The 9,861-nt window shown below is 55.4% G+C and overlaps 1 protein-coding gene across 1 annotated transcript; it reads right to left on the bottom strand.

The window, feature by feature from the left end:
- Nucleotides 1-270: 270 nt before the first annotated feature.
- Nucleotides 271-7,479, bottom strand: LOC116435715 (serine/threonine-protein kinase PAK 3-like). Its single transcript, XM_032092254.1, has 12 exons — nucleotides 6,900-7,479; nucleotides 5,900-5,937; nucleotides 5,331-5,453; nucleotides 4,382-4,541; nucleotides 3,631-3,694; nucleotides 2,979-3,027; nucleotides 2,568-2,680; nucleotides 2,194-2,311; nucleotides 1,351-1,450; nucleotides 873-1,069; nucleotides 643-780; nucleotides 271-400 (listed from the first exon to the last, which is right to left on the bottom strand). The coding sequence occupies exons 1-12, from the start codon at nucleotides 6,976-6,978 to the stop codon at nucleotides 299-301; spliced, it is 1,281 nt and encodes a 426-aa protein (XP_031948145.1). The 5' UTR covers nucleotides 6,979-7,479; the 3' UTR covers nucleotides 271-298.
- Between the last annotated feature and the right edge of the window lie 2,382 nt (nucleotides 7,480-9,861).

Genomic DNA, 9,861 nt, shown 5'->3' with positions numbered 1-9,861 from the left:
GTGCCTACCCACAGACCGACTGCTGAAATAGTCTGTATGAGCATCCCTCCTCTAGAATCTCCACTCACTGAGGGGCTAATACTTGCTGGATTATTTTATGTTAAGTGGTTTCTGTGTCTTCAATTGCCACAGGTGGTGCAGAAGACAACGGGAAAATGAGACTAGCTAATTAGATTACATTATTAAAATATTTTCCTTAATAATTCTACTTTTATATGGTCAGCTAAGTTTAGGCCAGGAGTGGGAGAATCCATTAGCAAGGCGCACTCCTCTGAGCTGGCGGGGCAGCAAGGCCTCCTCAGGCGCAAGCGTCTCCTCTCCAGTCTTCCTGCACTTGCTTGGCTGAGATGATCAGAGCAGCCAGGCTGGAGGCAGGATCGCCTGAGGTCACAAAAGGATGCTGCCCAAAGGAAAAACAAAACCAAAAGGAACCATTACTTCCCAAGATCACGTCCAACAGGCTCAAGCAGGGTTCCTCTGCTACCAGGAAGACGCACAAAGAGGACCGAGGGCACCATCTGCCCCTCCGCCTTCCGGTCCCGGACCTGTCTCGCCCAGGCCCACGTGGCCCCCAGTCCTCTTTGGCCCTTCACGCAGGCGTCCACAGCTCGCAGGGCTTTTTGCCGCTTTGCTTTTTCTTACCTTCAGGAGTTCCTGGGCAGACCAGCGCCTGTCCTCATCTGTCTGCAGGCAGCAGCGGAGAAAGTCGCGCAGGAGAGCCGAGTGGTGCCTGGGGTTTTGCAGTTTTGGGGCCCCGTTCCTTTCTATCAGTTCTAAAACCTACAAAAAAGGGAAGAGGACACTCTACCTGCTCCTTTCCTAGCCACAACAGCTCCCTCCACACAGAGCCGCACTTTTAAGCTGCACCTTACCCTGAGACGGGGTTCCCTCTGGTAAGGAGCTTCCCCTTCCACCATTTCCAGCCCCACGATCCCCAGTGACCAGATGTCCACTTTGGGGCCGTAGGCTTCTCCTCTCACGACTTCCGGCGCCATCCAGCTGGGAGTGCCGACGCTGGAGCTGCACTTGTCGCGCTCAGGGGTGAGCTGAGCACAGAGGCCAAAGTCAGCTGCGGAGAAAAACAAACCCTGTCAAAGCCAGCTACAACTGGCAAACCCAGCCAAAGGATTGCCCGCTCAAAGCCTGACAAGGCCACGGTGAATCTAGCCGGAAAAGCAGCAGTGCTCTGCTTCCGCGGGGCTGCAGCCAGGGAGATAAGGCACTGGCCACTTCAAAAATGCCCTCGCGTTTCACGCGCTGGCCAAGCAGCGCTTCTGGAGAACTGGCAGTTACCCCAGAGCAGCCCCAGAGCGCATCCCGGGAACGCTGCGCCGCACCAAGGATACCCACCCAATTTCACAGATCCGTCCATGCTCACAAGAATGTTGCAGCTTTTGACATCTCTGTGGATGACTCGGCGGGAATGAAGGAAATGCAGTCCTTGCAGGCACTGAGAGAGAGAGGAGAAAGGGAAAGGTGAAGGTTCAGGACCTGATTTCATCCTGCAAGAAAGGAACGGGCTCGACGAGAGTGACAGCTTTCTCAGGGAATAGTGAGCCAGGGCGCAGCATCCTAGTGCTGTCAAGAGGAAGAGCTTGCTGCTTCAACACTCTTAGACGAGTGTTCCATCTTTCCAAGCAAAGGCACATCTGAGCTTCCAAAAGCCCCTCCTCCCTTCGGTACGTAGCACGTGCCCTTTGGCTGGGGGGCGTCATGGCAAAGATTTTCTTGGTAGCCTTGTGGCAGCAGAGGAGGAAGCAGCACGTTAGACCAGTTCCAGAATCCAACGCCATCTGGGCTGCAATGCTGTCCTTTGAAGCTGAGGGCATCTCCTTTGCCCTTAGCTTGAAATTCTGCCACCAGCGTGCAGGCTTGGAGCGGCAAGGAATGCAGGATACACAGACAGGCTCCAGGCAAAGCTGGCAAGAGGAAACAAGTGCGACACAGCGAGCGAGCCAGTGAGCCAGCGAGCACGAGCGCCGGAGCACAACGGCAGTACGTAAGAGTGCGAGAACAGAGCCTAGGAAGTGCGGGGACACTGGCAGGCAGTTGGCTTCAGATGCTCTTTCTTCTCCGTGTCGTGACAGCAACAGCAAAGCAAGGCCGTGAGCAAGAAATCTCTGCTGTTCTTAACCACCAGTTGACAAGGGCCATCCTGTGCAGGCCAGGGGAAGCACAAGTGGCATCCCTCACCTCCCGACAGACAGCGCCTATCTGTCCTTCCTCGAGGTACACTGCCCCGAGTACATCATACAACGTGCCGCCGTCCATGAACTCCATCGCCAGCCAGAGCTCCCCGTCGACCAGGTAGCTGAAAGGAGAAAAGCCCGGCATGGAGAGAGAGGACCTGGGCACAGCCCAGTCACCCGAGGGGCTGACCCAGCTTTTTGGAAGTGCTCTCCAAGCTGCATATGCCAGAAGAGATTATTGCAGACCAAGTGCAACCTCCTCCCCTGCACTGGAGGAGAGAAATCCTAAACAGCTCCATTTTCTGCCAGCAACCAAAGGGGTTTGCCACTTTGGGCTTGCAGTATCCTAAAGGAACATTGACATGAGAATAGCCCCACCTGTCTAAGTAGGTAACAATATTGGGGTTCCTACTGTCCCTCATGACCACGATTTCATTGACAGCCAGCTCCTCGGACATCTCCTCTTGAAGCGCCATTTTCTTGATGGCCACCTAAAAGGACATTGAGAGACCGTTGACTTGAGAAGGCGCTCGTCGCACGAGATCCCCAGGAACACGCAGCGAGTGCTTGTGCAATGACGCAGCCCAGCTGTGCCAGAGGGCAGAGCTTAGGAGAAGGACCAAAGCCCGTCCCAAATGCCGTCTGCAGGCTGCTGAGCCTAGTCTGTGCTTCAGAGGAGCAGCCTCTGCCGCAGAGATGGAGCGGCCACCCAAAGCTCCAGCCAAGGCTCGCAGCCGCGGCAAAAGCGCTCCAGAGCTGCAAAATCTGCTGGGGGCATTGACACTTTACCTGTTGTCCTGTGCTGGCGTCGAGGGCTTTATAAACAGCTCCAAAACCCCTAGAAAGAAAACAGCAGCAGAAAAAGCCCTTTAGTCCCTGGCGGTGAAAGCCAGCCTAGGCAGGAGATCTCCCCAGGCTGCCTGGAGCATTTGGAAAACGCCCAGCTGCGGCGCCTCCCCCGCCATTAGCACAACAGCCCAGCAGCCCTCTGCCATGCAGGGTGTCCGGGAGAAAACGGAGGCCCAATGTGAACACCAAGGGCTGCTACAAATCTCCAAGGCACACGCCCGATCGGTTCCGTTCCCAGCCTAAGGGGGACCCTTTGGAAAAACTGGAGAAGAAGAACTTGGGAAACTCTGCCTTGGAGAAGTGTTATCTGCCAGCTCTCGGGTGACAAGGTGCTCTGGTAGGCCGGCATACTGCGGCAGGGGCGGGACATCTTCCAGGCCCTGCTCCTTGCTGCAAGCAAGGCAGACCTTGCCAGCACCAGGTTGTCTTTGATGATGCCTTCTGACTGCTCTGACTGAGCAGTCCTGAGAGGTGGCAGGAAGGTAAAGCCAGAGTCTGACCGTGTTCGCAGCTTGCCTGATGTCACGCTTGACGCTACACCGGCCAAAGACTGGGCCCACGGTTTTGCGTAAGGAGCAGGCGTCAGACTTACCCTCGTCCGAGTTCTTCAAACGCCGAGTATTTCCTCCTCGGCTCGCCCAGACTCACAATGCTCCCTGAAAGACAAAAGCAGTGCAAGGTGCTCACTTTGAAAGGGAGATGCCGCTCCCCAGACGATCCAAGATGCAGCCCCACTGTCGGGAGCTCTGTGCCCTTTGCAGTCACTTGGCTTCCAGCCGCTGAGAACAGCGAGCGGGAGGGCGATCTTCTCCACCTTTCAGCAGCTGGCCTTTCCAAGAAGGACTTCACGGCTTTCAAGCACAGCAGCTCATGTGATAACCCAGAACGATGGGCCTTTGGGAACTGGGCCCTCAGAGCTAAGGAAGGGCCTCCGCAGCCTCTGCAGTGGCACCTGCCGTCACCGGCAGGGCCACTTAGGAGAACAACGTGCACCAGTGAGAGGAGGAGTGAGAACAGTCGTAAAAATGGCAGCCGGAGAATAGCTGGGGCCCGAGAGCTCCCTGGGGCCCAGTCACCCGCTAGGTGCCAGCCTTCTGCTCAACAGAAACAATCTCTGCTTTTGTCTTTGGCACAGAGGGCAGCCCAGGCAAAGCCAAGCCAGTGCCAGCTGCCCTCAGAGGCAGCGGGAACACGCCGAGCGCTCTCTTGCTGCCTCAAAGCACAGCAACCGGCTCTTAGAGGGAGGCCTAAATGCCTCTGTGACACTAAAGCGAGGAGGAACTTCTGGCGCAGCCAATACAGAGACACACAGAAAACACACCGCTCTGGCAGACCAGAAATACACCAGACGTACTCAGTTCTCCTCAGGCTCTGCTCCTCTCTCATCTCCAGCTGCTGGGCTGGGCTGCTGGACGAAGTGCTGGCATGTGGGGGAGTGCTGGCTGCTGCAGACCGCGCCGGTGCAGCGGCACGTTGAATGGCAGAGCGCGCGTCAAGAGAGAGCTGGGACAAGAAAGGATTGCCCGTCAGAAAGGTGGTTGGCACAGATACCCCACAGAGCACACGGCAAAAGGAAGGCTGTCAGCCACCGCCAGGCCTCTTTGGCTGGGGGGGTTTTGCATGTGCCCTTCTCAAAGGCAACGGGCAAACCCCAAAGGCTGCTGTGCTACAGCAGCACATGGCCAGGCTCATGCTACATTTTATCGATTTTCTGCAAGACGACTGCAACAAGGTATTGACGAGGTTGCAAAGATACAGAAAGAGGTGGGAGCAGGGCCCCAGAGCCTTGTTGCTTTCCTCCTGCTGTGCTCCCCTGGGCAATGAAGTCACCCTCGAGTGGGCATGGTCGTGTCTGACCAGAAGGCCAGTCTGGTCTACGTTGTGCCGGAAGCTAATTGGTCCCTCCCAGGGGCCAGTGTCTCCTAAGTGTCCTGCAAGGCCGTCAACTGCGTCTTTGGACCGTCTCTGGCCGCTGACCACGGGGAGCCTGCAGGGACACCGTGCACCAAGGGGCTCACTTCTACGCTGGCAACAATTTAAAGGCACAATGCTGCCTCTCATCTGATCCCAAGAGACTTTCTCAGGCCCTCTCAGCGTCCCGGCAAAATGGCGCTCAAATGTGAAAGTTCAGAAGCCATTTGCCAGGGGTCCCTGGCCTGGCTGAAGCAGCACTACGTCATGGCAGGCACACAGCCCCCAGCATCTTCAGGCACGAGCGGCAAGGGTTGGCTCGTCAGAAACTTGAAGCTCGGCCCTGCACCAAAGGCAGTGCCAACCACAGGTGCCACTTACTGGCTCTGCACGTTCAGGCTGTGGATGGACAACAGATGGAGGCTTCTTGTCATTTGGCTCCTCTTCAGCCTCTTCCTCAGCAAGAGAGGGAGCCAGAGGAGGTGCTGACCCTGCTGGTGAGCCCTGCAGACAGACAGCAGTGAGAGGGACAGGGAGCAGCCAGTCCTTCAGGAGCTGCTTTCTTGTCAGCTCCGGAAAGCTGGTTTCTTTTCACCCAGACTAAGGGGAAATCAGAAACTTTGATCAAAGTGGGATTCTGAGTCGTGAAATTCACCCTCTTAAGATGGGCAAATTAGGTGATGCTCCGTCCTGCTGTGCATTTGATCTTCCACCCTGGCTAGAATCAGCAAGACACCTTTGGCCTGCCACACTTGCCTTTCATCTCTTGAAAGGCTCTTCAATGGAAAATTAGGAAAGAGCCAGTGCTCCCTTTGCTGCTGCTGATGCCAGCACCGACTTGGGCTTTCTTTCCGCCTCTCAGGCTGGCACTCTACCGCAACAGGCCAAGCTCACAGCTTGCTGCACAATTCTTACATGCCAGCAAGGTCAGAGGTTCCTTTGCCACTCACCAAAGGACGGGCGTGTCTCCATCCGCGTGTGAGGTGACCTGCAGCGAGCAAGGGAAAAGGAACCAGATGCCATTAGAAAAGTGCCTGTGCTGGGGAGTCCCACAGGACAAGTCAGTCCCAACAGAGAACATTTTCCTTTCCCAGCATCCCTCCAGGAGCAACACAAGATTTTCCCACAGCAAGCAAGAGAACAACAAGGACACGATACTAGGCTCTCTCTACTTTTGTCACTGAAGAAATAGAAACACGATCACAGAAATGCCAAGTGTCCTTTAAGTCAGAGCTTCTGTTCTGCCCAACAGCTCAAGCAGCTTTTTCCTCTTCTCTTTCCTGCAACCTTTCTTTTCGTTTTTTGTTGTTGTTGTTGTTGTTTTATTTGTTTTTTATTTTTTAAAAATAAATTGCATACACTAATTCCCATCAATTTGCTGCAAATGATACCCCGGGAAAGCTTCCACAAAGGGCCCCATAGCTGTGGCGGTTCTCTTCTAAAGCAGCCCAGGAACAGCTCCTGGGTTCAGGAGCAAAGCCTAACCGGTTAGGAGCTTGCACTTCATCGCCCAGGGAATCGCTCTCTTGGCGCACCGTAAAGGGTCACAGCAGAGAGCCAAGGCCTCTAATGGCAGGATTTGGAGCAAAAAAGTGCTTTCCCTCACTCCTGGCCAAGTTTTAGAAGTACTTGTGAGGCTCCCTGCCAGCCTGCAATTTGCAGGTTGTCTCGGCTGAAGCAGCAAGCTGAGGAAATGACAGTGTCCAACGCCACGCGCTCTCCTGTGGAGGGAACGCAACCCCTGCAGGTTACGTTGCAAATACTCTCCACCCGCCAGCGAGTGCAGACACCCCCTTTTTAGCTGATGCTGTTGGCAGGAGCTTTACCAAAGGAGCGGCATCTTAATGGCACTTTTGCTCCCAAGTCAGCTTCATCACTACAAACAAGCATAAAGAGCAAAGTGAAGCAAACGCCGTGTGATGGCTACCCCCAGGATAAACCTTTACTTACGAGTCAGGTGGGTCAGGAAGTAGCCGGAATACGCCACAGAAAAAACCGTGCAAACCGCGGCACAGACTTGCCCGATCATTCTAGCAGTGCTGTGCGGGTTTGCACACTGAATGCCACCCGGGGGAAAAACCAAGACTCCTCTCGGGGTGCAGGCCGTCTGCTGAGAACGCCTCAGTCACGAGGGTCCTCCTGCAGCGAGCAAGCCAAAGAGCTGCTCTGGACAACGAGGCCTCGCGCGCACCGGGACAACGTTGCATTGACAGCACTGTGATGCGGCCCGGCTCCCTTGACGTCACAATAGCAGCCGCTCTGGGTCTGTTGGCATAGTTACGCCCAGCAACCAAAATCTTCTATACAGCTGACGCAAAAGAAAAGCCTGGGAAGATCTCCTCAGTCGTAAAGCAGGAGAAAAAATCCTTACCGTCCATAAGCCAGTGCTCAAGGCATCCCGGGGTAACGCCGAAAATGCACCGATCCAGCAGGGCCCCAAGAAATCCAAGCAAACGTGACTTTTCCTCCCCAAGGCTTTGACTAAAAGCAAGTGTGCTTGTTCCTGCTGGCATCTTTGTTGCTTCTGAAAGCCTTAACTGCTTTGATGACATTTAGGGGACAAAAGAAGCCAAGGAAATCAGTTTCCAGGAGTATTGCAGTGCGCAGTTGCTTCTTGAGCATGTAGGTGCATGCTGACCTTTGCTCTGACTCAGTTTGGAGCCTGACCTCCCTTCCTGACAGGGAGATGTTGGCTTGTCTCCTGACACAAAGCTCCTCTCTTCCTGCTTGCTCTTTCTTTGGCACCTTAACGTTGGACAACATGCAGAAGAGCTGCGCGCGGATTCTTGGGCTGCCACGGTTTTGTTGTGTTGCAGCTCTGGCAGCAGCCTTCCGGCTACCGCTGTGCGGTGGCCTGCAGGTGCCGAGCCCAAAGAAGGCCTGTTTCAAACAGTCAAAAGCTGCAGCCTCACAGATGTTTGCCCAGGCTCCATGCTCCCTGTAAGATTCCTTGCAGACATTTGGATAGCCACATCCCAATGAAAATGAGATGCAGTCATTCCCTTCTCTGTCAAAAGCTCCAGTTAAAGCCAGGAGCCAGCTCGAAAGAGGAGAGAAAGTACTGAGTGGGAGAGGGAAACGAGTGCATGCAGCTCCTCTGGAAACCAACTCTGCTTGCCCGTGCAATAATGGCTCTGGGCTTAGCTTGCTTTTCTGGTGACTCAGCACAGACACATCCTGTCTGCTGGTGGACAACTGCTGCAGTGTCTTTGAGGAGCTTCACACTGGGCTCTTCACACTTCGGATGCTGCGGGTGGCATTTGAAAATCGATGCAATGGCTGAAAGGCCCAGCTGCATCTTGAAATTCTGTTGCTGAAAAACTGCAGTAATTTACCAGGATAATTCCCCCAATTTGAAAGCGTCTCGTTTTCCCCATCTCCTAGACAGCTCACATCAACCAGCCAGTTGTGGAGCTTACAGAAGGAAGAATGACACCTTAGCAGGGAGAGCCGAGCGTAGGCCCTCGGACTCCCTTGAGCAGAGCGCGTTAGTGCCCCAAAAGGACCAGAGAGGGAAGCGTTTGGGGGAAGTGCCATTTCAGCCCTCCTTGGCTCTTCGATGCCCCGTGAGCGCCAGGAAAGGGGAACAAGCGGGGCCTGCTCCCTCCTCCTGCCCCGCCGTGAGGGGCGGCTGGCGCTGGGGGATGCCAGGGCACGGGGGGCGGGTGGGGGGGGGCAACATCTCCGCAGGGCGGGCGGGGCGGCAGAGGCCACGGGGCGCGGGGGGCGGGGCAGGGCCCCTCTGTGAGGGGGGAGAGCCTTGGGCCGCTGGGAAGCAGCGCAAAGCCATCAACGGGACAGCCCGTCCAGAGCGCACGGCTTCGAAGGCGCTGTCCAGCTTAGGCACAGCGTGGCAAGGAAGGGAATCTTCCAGGGCTCTGGAGGTTTTACAGTTTTTTATTGCCAGTCCTGCTGAAACCAAGGGCTGAAACCAAGGGTCTTCCGGCTACTTCTTCATCTTCATCTTCATCTTCATCATTCTGTCCTCCTGGTGACCTGTTCAGGCTGACAGCTCATGCCTGGTCCAGTTCTGCTGAGTCCCAGCTTTTTCTTTCATAGCTTAATCATCAGTATGACGATTCGTCCATTTCTACCTCAAGGATAATTCTCAGCTCCCCTACATCAGCAATACTCTACTCTTAGCTAAACAATGCTCCATTACTGAAGCTTTCTGGGGTCTAGAGTCCTAACTGAAACCAGCTAAGCTAAGAAAATCTCAAAACTATAAACTTCCTAACTACGGAACAGCTCATTATAAAACTCAGGGGATGGCCGAATCTTCTCCTAAACACGGCACATCCCCTCGTCACTCCTCTGAGCTGGCGGGGCAGCAAGGCCTCCTCAGGCGCAAGCGTCTCCTCTCCAGTCTTCCTGCACTTGCTTGGCTGAGATGATCAGAGCAGCCAGGCTGGAGGCAGGATCGCCTGAGGTCACAAAAGGATGCTGCCCAAAGGAAAAACAAAACCAAAAGGAACCATTACTTCCCAAGATCACGTCCAACAGGCTCAAGCAGGATTCCTCTGCTACCAGGAAGACGCACAAAGAGGACCGAGGGCACCATCTGCGCCTCCGCCTTCCAGTCCCGGACCTGTCTTGCCCACACCTGCAGCTAAGCCATGCCCACCCTGCACCTAAGCCCCGCCCACACCCGCCTAAGCCACGCCCACACCTGTCTAAGCCAATGCCATCCTGCCCCTAAGCCACGCCCCACGTCGCTAAGCCCCGCCCACCCCGCACCTAAGCCACGCCCATGACCTCCGAAGCCCCGCCCACACCGCCATAAGCCACGCCCACCCCCGCCGAAGCCACGCCCTCATCGTTCGAAGCCACGCCCACCCTGCCGAAGCCCCGCCCACAGGCCCCTTTAGCCCCGCCCACCCCGCGCAAAGCCACGCCCATTGCGCACTGAGGC

This window comes from Corvus moneduloides, chromosome 27, assembly GCF_009650955.1.
Source record: "Corvus moneduloides isolate bCorMon1 chromosome 27, bCorMon1.pri, whole genome shotgun sequence".
NCBI classification, from domain to species: Eukaryota; Metazoa; Chordata; class Aves; order Passeriformes; family Corvidae; genus Corvus; species Corvus moneduloides.
The sequence above is the reverse complement of the archived record's forward strand: the minus strand, read 5'-3'. Positions and strand labels throughout refer to the sequence as shown.